The sequence below is a fragment of the Pollachius pollachius genome (genome assembly GCF_949987615.1).
Source record: "Pollachius pollachius genome assembly, chromosome: 1".
NCBI lineage: Eukaryota > Metazoa > Chordata > Actinopteri > Gadiformes > Gadidae > Pollachius > Pollachius pollachius.
The window spans coordinates 32,572,585-32,591,577 of record NC_136934.1 but is presented as its reverse complement, the minus strand read 5'-3'; the positions used below and the strand labels follow the sequence as shown (position 1 = coordinate 32,591,577).

The 18,993-nt window shown below is 41.7% G+C and overlaps 1 protein-coding gene across 4 annotated transcripts in view; it reads left to right on the top strand.

Annotated features, from left to right (window-relative positions):
• Positions 1-1,853: 1,853 nt before the first annotated feature.
• The window catches only part of LOC307080871 (threonine--tRNA ligase 1, cytoplasmic-like), a gene marked incomplete at its 5' end in the record, with an annotated part of 42,647 nt that continues 25,507 nt past the window's right edge, over positions 1,854-18,993 (top strand). For all 4 annotated transcript variants that reach the window (XR_013812109.1, XR_013812110.1, XM_079743823.1 and 1 more), the window contains 2 exons: positions 1,854-2,049; positions 18,765-18,894. Coding sequence is in view for 2 of the 4 variants with exons in the window: in XM_079743823.1 (XP_079599949.1) it covers positions 1,854-2,049; positions 18,765-18,894 (326 nt within the window). The remainder of the gene's footprint in view (positions 2,050-18,764; positions 18,895-18,993) is intronic.

The following is an 18,993-nucleotide window of genomic DNA, read 5'->3' as shown; positions in this document are numbered from 1 at the left end:
TACAGCGCTCGCCTTCGGCGTTGCACTACCGAATATGTTTGAGACGATATGTCGCGTTGTAACTCGAGATACAAAAGTACATTGTACAGAGAAATCATCATTTCCATTTCACCTGCCATTTTTTGATGAGCGTCTCGGTCTCGAGCGCAAGCTTGTGGCAGCGTCATGGCAACCGAACATCATTGTTTCTGAAAGCCTCCGTACACCACACTACAACGCGAACCCAGCGTTTTCATTTATCCACATCAGCAATCGTTTTTTAAAAAGCGAAAAGTCGAAGATCTCCCAGCTGTCTTGCGGCATTTCTCGAAGACACGCCCCCTTTTGTCTTCCTCTTTCAAAAATCTGAGAGTAGACCGAGAGCAGTGATGACGCTTTCAACAAAATGGCTGCACCCGTGAAGAGATCTTGCTGTGTGTCTTGCTGTGCGTGCAATACAATGTAAAGTTTTGTTGTTTGTTTTTTGGGTGGTTAGCCAAAGAGGCTAATATAGCTAACAATAAACAGCGACTAGCCAATGTCCTGCCACAATCACAAAGACGAACAGGAACGCTATGAATGCTCCGAGACAGGAAGTGACGTCACCTCGGAAGGCTGGCGTCCGAGGATTCAGGAACACACCATCAGTGTGGACAACCTTAGAATTCTGACTTTAAAGTTAGAACTGTTTTTGTTCTGAGTTTAAAGTCAGAATTCTGAGATTAAACTCAGAACTCCCAAAAGAATAATCACATGTGGCCCTAATCCTCTTTCGTAGACTTTAAACTCAGAACAAAAAAGAAATACACGTGATTATTAAAGAGTTCTGACTTTCAAGTCAAAATTCTGAGAATAGAATCACAAAATCATAGTCCGCAGATTGCTTTAATTTAATTTCTAAATTCATAAAGATAAAGATAGAAAGATAAACACATAATTGTAATTAAGGTAAGTGATATAGTTTGGTTTATTGGTTCTGGTTTGTGTTTTTTTTTTTAACGAGAAGTAGGCTCAGAGTAGGCACCATGATATCATACTCCCGTTCAGACGGTGGTGGTAATGCACCGGTCGTTCTGCTCGCCAGCAGCGTGGTCTAAAAGAAGACACAAGCTGTGTTCGAAATCGTTCCCTATCACGGATATAGTGCACTATATAGGGTGCTCGCCATTTTGTAGTGGTGTTCGAATTCTCAGTGGTTGATTTCATGCACTATATAGTGCACTTAAAATACCCAAAAATCTGAGTGTACATACGATGTTCCCTACATGCTACTCCCGTATACCACAATGCAATGCGGTCGTGTTTTTCCGGAGAAGAAGAAGCTGAATAACCGCGAAAACGAATACATTTAATGATGGAGTCTACGGCTTTCATTTAGAAATGCTAACAATTTATTTGGGATTTAACAAAGAAAATGTAACATTCACAATTAATTAAAAAAAACCTTGATCAAGGAAATGTAACATTCAACATCAATACAACCTCCAGCTTTCCTCATGAGTGCCCGGTTTGTTTACCTGATGTGTGCGCGTCTGTCTGCGTCACACAAATACACGGCGCATTTACTGACGCAAATGACGTTTAGAAATGTTCAGTGTATTGTCCGAATTCTCGTTTGTTCGTTCCCTATATAGTGCACTATATCATGAACACTATATAGGGAATAGTGAGTGAGTGAATAGGGAACGATTTCGAACACAGCTACAGAAGAAGAAGAAGAAGGGGAGGCGTGCAACCGCAGACAGTGTTGCCAGATTGAGCGGGAAATCTGGCCCAATCTGGCAACACTGGCTGCAGCGCGTGCACCCGTTGGTGCCTCGGTTGGGCTCTTGAACATCGCGAGGAGCGGATGACCTGCAGAGACAAACACAAAGATGGCGGCCGGTTCTGGAGCTGCAAGCGGCCATGGTGCTCGCACCTCCACGGCTGCTTTGGAAGCGTCTCTGGACCGTCGTTTTCAAGGAGTATCAAACACCATGGAGTCGATACAGGGGCTTTCTACATGGTGCATTGAGAACAAGAAATACCACACTCTAATTGTGCGGTACTGGATGAAGTGGCTGAAGAAATGTGAGTCGCAAGCTACGGCTAATTCCCTGCTAGCTAGCTAACGTTCGGCTGCAGCAAAACAAATAAAGCGTTGCTGATTTGACGTTCTTTGCACTTGTAAACCCTGATTTAGTACTGATATGTCTGCCCACTATGTCATCCAGCAATGACGACCTAAAAACTACCTCCATTGCGAGATAGTTGCAACGCTTCTACTATTTGATTCCACCAGTACCCCATAAACCATTTAAGTTGTTAGGGAACTGCTACCCAGACTGTTTACATCACGGCCTCCGGGGCAGTCAGAGTGGTGAGGCGCTGGCAAGGCTTTTAGTGATACAACGATGCAAAACAAATGCAAGGGCTTGTATTCAAGAGTTGTGTTGTTGTTAAATCGTAAATCAACCTGTGTGTATTTATGTTTGTCTGTGTGCGTGTGTGTGTTTATGTTTGCGTGTGTGTGTATTTATGTTTGCGTGTGTGTGTATTTATGTTTGCGTGTGTGTATTTATGTTTGCGTGTGTGTGTGCATTTATGTGTGCGTGTGTGTGTGTGTGTGCATTTATGTTTGCGTGTGTGTGCATTTATGTTTGCGTGTGTGTGTGTGCATTTATGTTTGCATGTGTGTATTTATGTTTGCGTGTGCATTTATGCTTGTGTGTGTGTATTTATGCTTGCGTGTGTGTATTTATGTGTGCGTGTGTATTTGCATGTGTATGTTTGTGTGCATTTATGTTTGCGTGTGTGTGTGTGTGTATATTTATGTTTGCGTGTGTGATAGGGATGTGAATAACTCAAATTTTTCATGGTCGAATAATCAGTGGGTGGTATGAACGAATATTCGATAATTCAATGTGTGCCGCAAGAAATCACTTAATATCTTAAACGCAAAAAAAAACAACTACCTGCTAAGTAGTTCCAGTCAAATTGTCGGTTCAGCCTTCAAAACGAGAGCTGGTAAATTGTGAAAAATGCATTAAACTGTAATCAGAAAATGCGGTTATATGCTATAGACCCTATAGTATCTGTGGTATAAAGGCTGGGACGTATTTCAAATTATAAATATGTACACTTTATGTTGAAATTATAGACCGTCGCGATTCCCATTGAAACGAATGGCGCGGTGAATCGGTCTCCAAAACGAGAGCTGGTCAATTGTGAACAATGAATTAAACTGTAATCAGACAACACGGTTATTTGCTATAGACCCTAGAATATCTGTGGTATAAAGGCTGGGACGAATTTTGAATTATAAATATGTACAATGCATAACGTTAGCTCTCTGGCTCATAGCTGAGTGGAGTAGAATACCTCCCGTTGTAACGCTTGAGGGTTTGACTAATACCTGGAACAATCATTACCCTCCCCTAAGGTTCTTAATGATTGTTCCAGGTATTAGTCAAACCATTAGGCGTTACCAGGGACCATATATATATATATATATATATATATATATATATATATATATATATATATATATATATATATATATATATATATATATATATATACCGTCGCAAAATGGAAACATTATTTTGCCATGTCTCACAAGAGAAACGCTGTGGCAGTTTCAAACACAACAATATCTCCCCATAATAACAAAGCATTTAACGAGTAATTATTCAACAATAATAACTAAAAAACAATACTACCAAAAATAACCAGGCGCTCAATGCAATGTACAAAACCTTGTAGTGTTGCACGATACCAACATTATGACTTCGATACGATACCTTCCCGAAAATACCTCAATAAATGGTAAATGGACTGCATTCATATAGCGCTTTTTCTGTAACCAGTGGCCACCCAAAGCGCTTTACAATATTGCCTCACAATCACCCATTCATACATTCACACATCGTCGGCGGAGTCAGCCATGCAAAGGCGACAGCCAGCTCGTCGGGAGCAGTTAGGGTTAGGTGCCTTGCTCAGGGACACCTCGACACTCACGGTGAAAACTTAAACTATCTGGAAAAGAGATGAATAAGGGTCAGCTCGGTCTCACTATGGTTTAACTTTCAGCAGCTTGGTCCTTTCCTGCTTTTTGAGCAAATTACGTTAATAAATTAATTCTACAGATCAGAGAATTGTATTCCGATTGGGGCGTGTTAATATACGCCTCAATCTGAATACTATTCTCTGATCGGAATAGAATTCCATGTGGAATAGAAGAGGTGGTGTAGTCCGCTATAATCGACATGTATACACTTATTCCGATTGGTTTAGGTAGGGTGCGGTTACTTTTTAACTTAGAGAGATGGCATCAGCAGCTGCAATAGTTTGCAATAGAGCTCGTTAGTCCGCCCCTTCTGGTAGACCCCCATGGGACCTCTGAGATCTTGATTGGGTTATGAATGGGTTTCAATGGAGAGAAAGTCATTATTTTCTTGTCCTAGTCTTTATATGCCCTCGATTACACATATGTTGTTTGTGGATTAAAATGATAATTTTTCATGCCAAGAGTTTGACCGTTTATTGTGTAATTGTTCAGTTAAAGGCTGTAGAGAAAACACAATGAGAAAGACTACACGTCTTGTATGTGACGTCACGTTCCCTGCAACTGGCGTGGACGAGACCGACAATCTCCCCATCGGCATAACTGAAAATCTACACATGCCCCGACTAGGGGTGTAACGGTACACGTATTTGTACTGAACCGTCACGGTAAAGACACTTTGGTGCGGTTACAGAGGTGTAAAGTAAACAATGTACAAAGTAATTAAGGTGCGAAGTCAAACCGAAGAAGTGATTCAGGAAATGATTTTGTTAGAGGACCAATCACAGCCCTTGCCGTGTCCGTTGCGTTGACCAATAGGTCCATGGCGTCTATGGGTAGTTAAAAGTATTGGATGCGCACGTAAGCTACGGAGAGGGTCTCCGACCGGCTCTCCGGCTATGGAGAGGGCTCTTCGTGTCTACGTACAGCACTTTAACATGCACACGCATTTGAAAAGGCACCATCCAGGTGTTACTATCACCGTTGTTGTGATAAAAAAAAACAAAAAACTGTGCGAACCCAGCTCATAACACTATTTCAACAACCTCTGTCTGGGAATTCAGAAATGCAAATGCCACAACCAAGTTTATTGCTGTTTTCATTGCTGCTTATCTACGGGTTGAGAAACAAAATTTAAAATTTTCCCCATTACTATTAACCGTACCTTACCATGACTTAAAAACCGAGGTACGTACCGAACCGTGACTTTTGTGTACCGTTACACCCCTGGCCCCGACTTATGTTTTTCACCTCTTTCGATGCTGTTATCCTCCCCTTGGAAAAAAACAGTGAAATGGAGCAGAGAGATCGCCATGTCTGTACCAGAGTGGTGGTGATGTATATCATTTGCGTCGAAAGCAGCGAAGAGCTGTAGTTCACAAAGCGGCCTCACACAAAACCTAACATTATCAAACTTCTTCGCAAATTTCTTTTGTTTTCTTTGCATGAAAAATGATCATTTAAATCCACAAACAACATATGTGTAATCCAGGGCATATAAAGACTGGGACCAGAAAATAATTACTTTCTCCCCATTGAAACCCATTCATAGTTTATGATCTCAGAGGTCCCATGGGGGTCTACCGGAAGGGGCGGACTTACGAGCTCTATTGGTCCGTTGGTACTTTAATGCACACCGAACGAGACCGCTGTCAAGGGAAGTGGTCTTTCGTATCACTTCGCAAGTAGTCTGGAAACTTATCAACCCCAGCGTTGATACATTTTCTAGGTTGCTAAGCGACGGTCAGGTTGCTAAGCGACGTCAACGTCTTTGGCAGTCTATTTCTCTGCTGATCAACTCGACACAGCGTCCGAAGATATTGTTTCGTTTCGTTCATTATCAAGCTTATTACACGTCCGTGTAATAAGCGGGATAATGTATAGAACGTAGCCGGTCATTATCGAAAATAATACCCTTCAGGGCGAAGCAAGACACCTCTGCTTCGCGTCGGGGTTCGGTTCGCCCTGTCTGCGCTTATTTTCCCGATAATTACCGGCGTTCTGTACAACATTTTCCCTTACATATATAATTTAAGTCCAGACCAACATAGTGGTTGCGCGTCAGACATACGGACGTACGCTTACCACTTTTGTAAATGCCATATATACAGTACATTCGGATTTGCATGATAGGAATATAGATACAGTGTCATGGCAACCAAACGTCATCGTTTCTGAAAGCCTCCGTCTACCCTGACCACAATACAACACAAACCCAATGTTTTCACATTCATCCACCTCAGCGATTGTTTTTGAAAAGCAACATTTTCAGTGTCGGAATTCGCCGTTTTAGTGTGGATGGAAGGGCTAAACAGATAAATACTTATGCGTTTGTAGATTTACCCGGGTTAATGTGGACAGGGCAATGCAACGAGATGGCGACAGGTTCGGAAGTGCTTGCCTGAAGTCCTCGGCTTGTGGAAAAAAAAGACGGGAGAAGTGAAATATGGGGTTATTGAATATAACGGATCAGAGGTGTCCATGTAAACGCGACTATTAACACATCTGATCCGATTAGATTTCTAATCGGAATAGATCTATTCCGATTAGAAATCTAATCGGATCAGAAATAGAAGACGGAGGCTTTCAGAAACGATGACGTTTGGTTGCTCATCAAAAAATGGCAGGTGAAATGGAAATGATGATTTCTCTGTACAATGTACTTTTGTATCTCCAGTTACAACTCGATTTATCGTCTCAAACATATTCGTTGCACTGTGCTTAAGCGATAGGGAAAAAAACAAAGACTCCAGTTCAAACCGTATTTGGAGCGCGTTTCTAAAAAAATTTACTTGCCGGTTTGAGCCATATTTTTGCTTCTGAGTAAAAATGATCAGCCAGCTGATTAACTGCCACTATCAGCTGGTCGCGCGCCTGTAATCTAAACAGAGAAGCGTGGCGGGAGTTACGTAACCATGACAACTGTTTATCAAAATCATTTCAGTGGGGAACGTGGATGCAAAACATAACGAAAACGATAGTGTGGATGGAGATCGTTTTCATTGCGACTGTGCGTTTACATCTTTACCCGGGTTAGTGTGGACAGGGCCTCACTCTCACTCGCTCAGTGAACTGCCTGCTGCTGCTGTGGCTGAGTGCGAGCTGAGGGGCACGCCCTCTGACTAGCCTCTGTGTGCAAGGAGAACGACTGAGAGTGGATGCTGGTGTATGTGCAAGTCCTTTCGTTCAGCCTTTTTTTCTTTCATATTTTCTCCTTTTTTTAAATTAAAGTACTTTCTTTTTATAAAAGTATTGATACTAAAAAAATAGCGTATCGTATCGTTTTTTGCGTGAGGGTATCGTGATACCTTTCTAGTATGCAACACTAAAACCTTGTGTCAACGTTTTTTGCAGCACAGGACAATAATATTTCATATTTAAATGGCCTGCAACGTACTTATAAAAGCTGTTAAATTTTAACTTTAGATTGCAGCATGCAGAATGAGTGGCATATAGTGGAACAAACTTGTAAATGAAATGAAACTTGGAAATTAATGTAATAAATGTAATTAGTGTATAATCCTATGAAAATTAGGCATGGTTGTGTTTTGATACCTCAGTTAAAATCTACACAGGGAGAGGGTTCTCTTCCATGGAGGATGCCAGGTTGCACTACTCTAGTTCTATAGTAGCCCAGAATTGACAAACAGTTCTATAGAAAACACTTGAATATTTTTTGTAGTTGGGAGTGGGGCGTGTTATCCCCATGGCTAAGGCCCATTTGTGATTCTTACTGTTGTTGTGAGGAAGTGTTATAAAATGTGCTAAGTTTTATATGAAATGTGCCAAACACCGCGTTACACTAGAAGTGTCCGAGACGCTTAACCCTCTCTCGGATGCAGACTTCAACCGCTTCAGACTGTCAAATAGTGTTGCGAATGAATGACAGTTCAAGATGCATTCCTTAACACATCCATGTTTTGTTTCCCTGTTTGATAACAAAACAACGCCCTCACTCTTTTGGAAAAAGTTGGTATCCAAAACGAAACGGTAGCGTATACAACTGCAGACCATCCTGTTATCAAAACAACCTGTATTCACAGGAGTGGTGAGGGTGGTCTCAGTTGGTATGATTTGCTGTCTTACACATGCAACACATGCAACGTAAATGCCATAACCTACTGCACACAAAATGTATAAGCATTGTAGCACACGTAACACATGTAGTGCAAATGAGATGGACATAGAGTGGCTTTAGAAATGCTGTTTATGTTTAGGTGATTGTAGCTGGCTATAATGATGAAAGAAACAATGTTTTAACTGTCTGATTTTACCCTGGCATAGCCACTGAATAACTTTGTGCCGTGTACTTAATACTTTATCTGCAGAGCCTAGGACAGTCCACTGATTATCGGTTGTATTCAGCATTTTGTTGCTACGTTTGCTTCTCAAAAAAGCCCTATATTGTTATCGCATATAAAGAATTCTTATGTCATTTGACAAATATATTTGCTTGACTTCGGTTTCAATATAATTTGTAAATATTGGTCTTCTTGTTTGGAAGCTTAAACAAAACGGTTGAAAGCTTTTTTGTGATGGTTGCTGCCTTGTTTCAACACTTGCTGTGCCTATGAGGTTACAAATCAATCTATTATATTGGCATTTTCCATAGAGTTCTTGGGAAGATATTGACAATTAGAAATGTATATGATTTGCCTGAAGTATTTTCTACCATTACACTGTAATTGGCTTTTCTTTCAAAAAAAAGTGTGCCAACTCATTGCCTCAGAAAAAATAAGTAAAGTAAACTTAAGTTGGTGAGATAGAATAACTTGTTTATTCTGAGTGTGAAATACTTACATTAAGTAGTACATATACTTTTTGAGTTGATGTAACTTAAAAGCCATGCTTTGTGATATCTTAAATGTTGTGTGCACTATTTGATACAAATTAAACTACTTAAATCCATCACTAACCACAACATGATTATTTTAGTTCTATTCACTTTTCCTTTTCCCGGTTCAATTAATTTAATGAGGCAAACTCATTTCCTTGAACTTGGAAAATTCTACTTTTTCAATTCAAACAACACATAACATTATTTTTCTATAAAAACATAATAATCCCCTTAAAACAATGCATTAACAACGCTCCTTAGGTTGATTTAGTTGCTTCACAACATTCACAGGCCTGATAAAGTTCAGGCGTGGTGCCTGAATTCAGGCTTGAGCAAAATGTCTAGTCAACACGTCAACCTACCTGACCTTTTGATTGACATGTCTGCCACCAACTAGGCGTAGACTATATAAGGAAATCTTTTAACCTTTGTATGTTTGCACTGAGGATGGTCTGAATAGGACTGAAAACGTTTTTGCACGCACTTTGGGTAGCACTTTTTTTTATGCAATAAAAATGTATTGTTGCATTGGCTACATGGTGTGCGAGTTCCGCTCCTTTTATTGTTGTCAAGAAACGCAATTCTCTATGGTGGTCTTCGAATGTATTTGATAATTTCAGGCACAGATAATTTCACTTCCTATCAGCCCTGCATTCATTATCATATGCCAAAAATTGTTCAAACAACATTGAGTATTGAACACAAACCATAAGTAATACCAAATATCAGGCTAACTGCCTGAGGAAAGTCTTTTACATAGTCCATGACCATACCTCCAGTGGAGATGGGCTGAAGGGGACACTGATGAGGTTAGGACAGTCAGCACACCAACTGTGATGGATTTTAGGGCATCCTCTCTCTGTATCCTGCAAGAAACCCACATGTTCTTTGAAATAGCAAGTTATATCTGCTACCCATTTGGTTTGCTCCTTCTAGGAAAACCATATTTTTTGATGTTAATGTATTTTCGAGAGAAAATATCATTAGGTGGATACCATTAACAGTGCAAATGTTCAGATCTGTACTCTTTTAAGAAAGCCCTTAATTCTCTTGTGAAATGTGTGCTTGGAGTTTTCTTGATGTTGTGTGATTATCAATAGACATTTTCGCCATGTGAATGAGGCTTCTTGCAGTTCAGGAATGTCAGTAGCTCAATGGGATAATGCCTTGTACTGGTGATCCTTAGGTTGAGTGTACGATTGCCGATTAGAGCATTATGAACAAGCTGAACATGACATTCTGTCATTGCCACTCATTTAAGAAACACAACATTGAACAGCACCTGGTATCAACATTCCAGCTCATTAGTTTCCAAGAATCTGACTGCCAAGACACAGTATGGCATTAAGGGGAACTTCTTCGTTAACCATTTCTTCTTCATGATGAGCTCTGTCGTATTAATATTTCTTCTGTTGGTGTTCTTGACAACAAATGTTTAATTTCCCCAGAATTTCAAAGATTTTCCAGGTATTTGCTTTTAAGAAAGCCCTTAATTCATTTGAGAAATGTTTGCTTGGAGTTTTCTGGATGTTGTGTGCTTGTCAATAGACATTTTCAACATGTGAATGAGGCGACATTTCAGGTTTGTCAGTGGCTCAATGGGATAATGCCTTGTACTGGTGACCCTTAGTTTGAGAGTTCAAATCCCCATCCCCGACAATTATGAACATGCTGAACAGGACATTCGGCCATTGCTCTGCAGCCCAGTCACCTGAAAGCCGAGGCACAGTATGACATTAAGGGGAACATCAACATCTTTCCTTCATAATTATGTCATATTTATATATCTTCCATTAGTGTGTTCTTGACTTTTCATTTTGCTCGGACACCGTTATTTACCGCTTGCGGTTATATTTCAGATTAGTATTGTTTACACATTGGACAATGTTTGACACACAATGTGCTTTATATAAGGTAAAAACCGCAATCTGATGGTGTGAAATATTGTCCAGTCTTTAGAACAAGACTCATTTTGAGAGGCAACTTCTTGTTCGAAACAGCCACAAGGATTGACGTCACCACAGCCTGCTTATAGGCACATCGGGCTCGCTTTGCACGAACTCGAGATGGTCCATCTCGGGGGATTGCTCAGAGCGTTTAAACTGGTAGTGGAATCGCTGTACATTTGTCTCTGCAAGCTTTTCCAGTATGTCACGCTTCAAATTATGTTTTTCATCTGGGTGATGACAGGGTTGTTTGATAGATTTTCAGTCTAGCTCTTTTAGGCAAATCTGTTATTTCAGTTAAATTGTAGAGGGCATTATTGAAGTCTTGAGCTTAATATTGCAGTTTAAAGTCATACTGTAGTGAATGTTTATCCTTCAGTTGCACTTTATAATCTTCAATGGAATTTGGCTTTTCATTTGAAGTTAGCTTCCTGATACGTCATTCATTGAGACCACTCATCAGTAACACATAGTCAACCTGATAAAATCGAGCAATATGGGTCAGATCCAACATTTCAGTGTTCATCACTCAGCATGATGTGTACAGTTTAAGTGTAACAAGCTGTCTGCTGCTAACTCCATGACAACTTATTTCAGTTTAGAAAACTGGTTGAATGAGAGGGTGGAAATATTGCTGCTACGGAGCTCACATGCTTCAAGATGCTCATACCATGAGGTCATGAGTCTGCAGACACATATTATGTCGCTATTGGTCACCACAATCTTTGCTCTTTGTCTGAAATGTGGGAGCCTTGAGCGAGATCCAATTGAAATGACTATATCAGCACTGTACCTGATGCCATCTTGCAGACAGAAGATGATACAAGGACAGGCTGCCCAGTGTTCGGCTGGGCATTCCTGTGATGGCCAGGTCTGTTCATGCAAAAGGTTTGGCGGGAAACCATCTGCAACAGGAAACTGGTCCAGGCTTTCACTTAGTGGACAGCTTCTTTTCACACAATTGTTGAACCATGATACAATCCTGCAATACTTCCTGCACATTTATTTTGTTCTAGGTGGAATCAGCCTGTCCGCACTTCCTTGCATTGTATTTCATCCCACTTGGCCACTAGGGGTGTAACGATACATGTATTCGTATTGAACCGAATCTGTACGGACGTCATGGTTCGGTGCATGGATTTACACAGAGAATACACAGTATAAGATTAAATTAAACTGGCGTGCAAATTAATTAATGTAATGCGGAACTAATGTTATATTTACACCAGGAAAGTCCTTTAGTTTGCTCTCTTTGGTCCGGACCAAAATTTATTTTATTTAGTTTATTTTTTGGTTTGGTGTGGTTCCTCAATGCAATTTTCGCAACAGTCCCAGAATTTGACAACAAACCCACATGTGTGCAAAGATCGTTCAATCATTGGACAAAAAGGTCTGGGGCGGGGCAAAGTGTTAAATTAAAAAAAGGGGGGTGGGGGGGGGGGGGGGCGCTGGTGAAAGTGAACAATCATACAGCGTGATATACATTGATCTGCGTGTTTTCCAGCACACTTTTTATGTGCTTTTGTCGGACCTTCGGATGCAAATGAGTTGTGGCTCAACATAGAGCAAAGAGGAGACGGAATGTCTATTGGATATCGGACCCAAATATCCAACAGACGTTCCGTCTCCTCTTTGCTCAATGTTGAGCCATGACTCATTTTCATCCGACGGTCCGACAATGTGCTGCTAATCTTGGAGTTACCGTTAATCAAACAATAATTCCCATAATGCTCGCTGCTGAGCGGGTGCCTGTTACGTCCAAAGCGTTGCATGATTTTTAGAACTGGATCGGACCGAGGTGCGTTCGCTTTTACATCTCAAGCGAACCACACCAGGGTTTGTTTGGAAGCGAACCGAGACCACCTCTCCGGCTGGGTGTGAATACAATGGTTTGTATTCACAGCAGCCCAAAAGGTCTGCACCAGAGATTTTTTTGGTTTGGTTCGAACCAAACAAGGCAGGTGTGAATACGTCCTTCCTGTATGTTGCATCAGCCGTATATTTTTATTGACATTTTGTTATTTGACTATACCCATCAGAAATATGGACTATGGGAAAGTTTATATTCACCACAGCTATCGGAGGGTTAGCCAGTTTTAAGGCTGCCAGCCATGTAGTAAGGGCTGGTTTCCTATTCAAAGGTAGCCTGTGGAAATGTATGATTACCCCAGCTGCCTTGGCCCTATATAATTCAATACTGCAGCCAGGGGCAATGCAGTATGATCCTCCTGTATACCTGGTTGTTTGCTTTTCCATAGCCATGTCAGCGAGCCTCAGAGTCTGACTCATTACCTGCTATGGCTGCTAGAGTCACAGAGTAGGAGTAGGTTACCATGCCAGTGACGTAGCTGATTGTTGAAATCCAACATGGCGCCCCCCGGTAACATAAATAACACTTTCACCCATTTTTGGTCATTCAGCCATTTCAGCTATTTTTAGTTATTATACCAAGAAGGCAGACAATACATCTGTTATATCAACTAAACTTCAAATTTCAGTTCAGTTCATCTTTAACTGTAATGCCTGCAATTGACGTAATGCTCCCTCCTCCTGCCAAGCCCTGGCCAACGGATCAATTGGACAATAGGAAAATAGACCATCGCCCAACCCTAGCATATTCCTGCCGATAAAGATCGGTTCACCACTGAAAAATATTCTAGTTAATGGGTTGCCATCTTCTGTCTGGAAAAATAAGGGACAGGTTGCCAGTGGCCTAATGCCCCGGGGGGAACAACCTTGGGGGTCCCTCCAGGTCCTCCAGACACTTTATTCCTCCATTCTGGTGAATTCGCAGGTAGCTATCTTTTTCATGATGTCAAAGAGCCTTAAGTATACTGTTTGACGTCACAACCAAGGCACACTGGTGGCGAGGTGGGCGAGGCTGCTCTGCTAGGGCAGAAGCAGTGGTTGATATGGAGGTTGGTGCACGAGAGAGGGTTGTGCCTCTTGGGTACTTAAAGTATAATGCCACGGTGTGTGTGGTTGTGTGAAGTTCCTTCTCAGCAGCGTGGGATTTTGTTGTTTGCATCTGAGAGCTGGTTAAGCTTCTAGGACACTTAAAGTAGTGTGTGGAGGCTTCTCCATTGAGGAGAGGGAGGAAGATCCTCCTTAACATTGTTGAGAATAAATAATGTAGATTGCCCAGACTACTGTAATGAATTAATGCCCTTTAATGCCTTTGAATATATAATGTTTGTTTCCCTGGGTAAAGGGACATTAGCACCCCCTATCGCCTATTGACAATTACTTCAGGGAGGACGTTCCTCCCTCAGCCTCCGTTGACTCCCATTCATTTCCTCGAAAGTACTAGCCTCTGGTGAATAACATGGGTTCCAATGGAAGAGAGGAGGAAAGTCCTCCTCTGAGTGGGTGTGACCTTAAGGGTCTGATTCGCGCAAAAATCTATTCGCGCTGCGCTATGAACCAATAAGCAGGATCCCTGGCTGGTGATCAGTGTTGCCAGATTGGGCAGATTTCCCACCCAATTGGGCTACTTTTAACCACGTTAGGCTGGAAAAATTATCATTGGGTGGGAAATCTGCCCAATCTGGCAACGCTGTCGATAACAAACCCGCTCTGCATTGCTGCTCAGTGTAACGCCTCGTGCCCACTGCACCGTCAGTCAAAGGACGTCGGAAGGCGTCCTCCCTCACTTTAAAAACCACCAGCCGCCACTGGTGTGTGTACGTTTGTGTTTGTGTAGAGGCCTCTCTTGCCAGCGGTCCAAATCCAAACAAGTACTTTTGTACTCACTTTTGTGCGTGCAATAGTTTCGAACAATGTTCACGTATGTAAAGTCAGTTCAACCAGTATTATAATCTGTGTGTAACATTCACACTGGAGCTCTACAAGCAGCCACTTTGTAACCTAATTTTTACTCTTGTAGCTGGACACACTAAACAGAGATAGAAATGTTGTCCATTGACCTTCTGCAATGTGAGACATACAATGTGAAAAATATTTTAGTTGGGATATTACTTGGGGCAGGATCCTTTTTGTAACTGCCTGTTGTGAATAAATATATACTGGACTGGTTCTAGAGAGGACTGCTGCTGCCAGAACCTCTCTTTGGCAGGTATTCACCTCTACCCACCTATACAGGACCATGTCCCAACTGTAAATATCTACTGGAGAACCATTATCTTTCTAACTTGAAATTATATACATTTTCAAACTAGATAAACTGCTATTGAGATGGGAATATTTTGATAAATAAAATATAAAATGGTTCAAAAAGATGTCAGAGAAGCTTTAATAGAAAGAGGAACGCATTTTTGGCTTTCTAGGGATTACTAAATACCCTTAGATAACGTTACACCGTTGTTATACCGTAATGGCGTCATACTGTAATAATGCCTAAGGCCAATCAAATAATTATGCTATTGTAATGCAACATAGTGCAAAGAGGTTGAATACACAATCGATTATTCAGGCTCAGCACCATCTTATAACTCAAGTCCATTTTTTTTTTTTAAAGTAGCATACTTGGCATGAGATATATTTGAAATTGTAAAATAATATTAAATCAATACTTATTTCGCGATTGCTCATTCGAGCAATTGCGCACAAAGTACATTTCAAAGTTGACCGGCCCACCGGAAAACTTCCCGATCTCCAGCCACTGCTGCAGGGCGAATTGAAATCACCGGCAGAACGGGCTGGGGGTACCCAGTCTAACACCGTAATCTATCTAAACTATAACCCCATTTCACATTAATCGCATCATTTGCTGCGTTACCAACGTTGTCTATGCTGACTTAGGGTGCGGGATGTTCAGTATCAATAAGGTTGAGTTCATAATGCTAACATTATCTTTTCTGAGTCAACAATAATTTTGGGCAGGTGTGTTTGAGCATAGTACAGTGGGGAGAACAAGTATTTGATACACTGCCGATTTTGCAGATTTTCCCAATTACAAAGCATGTAGAAGTCTATAATTTTTATCATAGGTACTCTTCAACTGTGAGAGACGGAATCTAAAACAAAAATCCAGAAAATCACATTGTATGTTTTTTAAGTAATTAATTTGCATTTTATTGCATGACATAAGTATTTGATACATCAGAAAAGCAGAACTTAATATTTGGTACAGAAACCTTTGTTTGCAATTACAGAGATCATACGTTTCCTGTAGTTCTTGACCAGGTTTGCACACACTGCAGCAGGGATTTTGGCCCACTCCTCCATACAGACCTTCTCCAGATCCTTCAGGTTTCGGGGCTGTCGCTGGGCAATACGGACTTTCAGCTCCCTCCAAAGATGTTCTATTGTGTTCAGGTCTGGAGACTGGCTAGGCCACTCCAGGACCTCGAGATGCTTCTTACGGAGCCACTCCTTAGTTGCCCTGGCTGTGTGTTCCGGGTCGTTGTCATGCTGGAAGACCCAGCCACGACCCATCTTCAATGCTCTTATTGAGGGAAGGAGGTTGTTGGCCAAGATCTCGCGATACATGGCCCCATCCATCCTCCCCTCAATACGGTGAAGTCATCCTGTCCCCTTTGCAGAAAAGCATCCCCAAAGAATGATGTTTCCACCTCCATGCTTCACGGTTGGGATGGTGTTCTTGGGGTTGTACTCATCCATCTTCTTCCTCCAAACACGGCGAGTGGAGTTTAGACCAAAAAGCTCTATTTTTGTCTCATCAGACCACATGACCTTCTCCCGTTCCTCCTCTTGATCATCCAGATGTTTCATTGGCAAACTTCAGACGAGCCTGGACATGCGCTGGCTTGAGCAGGGGGACCTTGCGTGTGCTGCAGGGTTTTAATCCATGACGGCGTAGTGTGTTACTGATGGGTTTTCTTTGAGACTGTGGTCCCAGCTCTCTTCAGGTCATTGACCAGGTCCTGCCGTGTAGTTCTGGGCTGATCCCTCACCTTTCTCATGATCATTGATGCCCCATGAGGTGAGATCTTGCATGGAGCCCCAGACCGAGGGAGATTAACCGTCATCTTGAACTTCTTCCATTTTTTAATAATTGCGCCAACAGCTGTTGCCTTCTCACCGAGCTGCTTGCCTATTGTCCTGTAGCCCATCCCAGCCTTGTGCAGGACTACAATTGTATCCCTGTTGTCCTTACACAGCTCTTTGGTCTTGGCCATTGTGGAGAGGTTTGAGTCTGTTTGATTGAGTGTGTGGACAGGTGTCTTTTATACAGGTAACAAGTTAAAAAAGGTGCAGTTAATACAGGTAATAAGTGGAGAACAGGAGGGCTTCTTAAAGAATAACTAACAGGTCTGTGAGAGCCGGAATTCTTACTGGTTGGTAGGTGATCAAATACTTATGTCATGCAATAAAATGCAAATTAATTACTTAAAAATCATACAATGGGATTTTCTGGATTTTTGTTTTAGATTCCATCTCTCACAGTTGAAGTGTACCTATGATGAAAATTACAGACCTCTACATGCTTTGTAAGTGGGAAAACCTGCAAAATCGGCAGTGTATCAAATACTTGTTCTCCCCACTGTATATCATACTAAACATTGGTAAACTCCAGATGTCATCGACCATCTTCACTGTGCCAAATATCCCGCTGCTTCGGGTTTTCCTTTGTAGGTGCGTTGAGAGGAGGAGCGTGCGAATCCGCTGTCAGTGCGTGTGCATGTATCAGTGATATGCGGGTTGATCCAATAAGTTGTAGTGTACCTGCGCACCGTTGTCTCTGTGTGCGTGTGTGTGTGTGAACGAGAATGACAGGGAGAAAGATGGACATCTAATGTAGTGTATCTTCTGTCGTTTCCAACATTTTTGGAAGGAGGAGTAAACCTCTTAGGATTTCATGAATTATACCTGAATTGCTAACTGATATGTTTAGAAATTGGATAGCTTAAGATACTACTGCCTCGTCTTATGAAATAAATGAAACCATGTTTTTTAAAGGCACCGGTCCACACAAGGGCAGTGTAGCAGTTGCTGCAGCGCTGTGAGATGGACTTTCTAGATACCCCTGTACTAACAGCAGAAACAACAATTATGACAACCCGCAAGGAACGCCCAAAATCATGGCTGTTTAGTATCTCGACAAAGAAGATGTTAACACTCTACCTGGGGTCTTAACAGACAGTCCAAATCCTTTTACCTCTCCGCGGATGGCCAGGAGCCGCTGATCTGTCACCGTTCTCCGCCCTTTTGGGAAGTAAAGAAAATCCTTTAGTTCTTTCCTTTTTCTTATTTGATGTTGCGTGCCACTTTAGACGCAGCATCTTTCAGGCATGATGCCTGCGACTAGTTTTCCAATTTCGTCCCTTCCTTTTTACGGCGCTTGTTTTCACGCAAAAGGGGTCATGGAGGCTGTGACGACAGGAAAAGTGACGTACGCCTGCTCTAATCTTTAGCTCTAATGTGAGGGTGAAATAACAGAATCACACATCTCCAATAGCCGTTCATGTTGTTTGAAAGCTGTTAGAAATATATTGGATATTCAGGCTGATCTAATCTGAAGTCGAAATCAGCGGTATGATTCCTGTGTGACTAGCGGTGTAAACCTGCCAATGGGACGGGCCTACCGAACAAAGCGGTCAGGCAACAGCTCTTCTTTAGTCTATAGAGCCATCGTTTGGTTAATATGAGGAAGTACCCTGCTCTAAACAATAACCAAACTAATATGCAATTCAACCGGAGCGGTCACACTAAGTGTTCAGAATGGATTACGGTCACTGTTGAGAAGTGTATCCAGCTAGCTCTACGACAGTAAAAAGCAGGTCAAACACGTGACTGCCAGGTCCGCAAAATGGTTGTGGTTCCAGTGAATTGTATATTAGCCTAAGATGCCCATCCCTTGTTTAAATGTAAATTTCATTTTGTTTCCATGTTGAGCATTTTCTTCCTGCTCAGTGAATATCTAATTTGTCTAAACATAGATTCTGAGAAAAATACCTTTTTCTACATTTCTGTGAAGAAATACATATACTTTGAGTGGTTCACTAATTCTCCCTCTTCATGTGTTTCATTTCAGCGGACACTAATCATCGCCTTAATCTCTTCTACCTTGCAAATGATGTAATTCAAAACTGCAAGAGAAAGAATGCTATTGCCTTCCGTGCAGCCTTTGCAGAGGTCCTACCCACCGCGGCCTACCTGATCAAGTAAGTAATCTCACAGCAACTGTCGGTTCACAACTTTCGCAAGTGTTGAGAGTGCAGGATAGTGTCGTGGTTAGGGTGTTTGAATCCCACCATAAACAT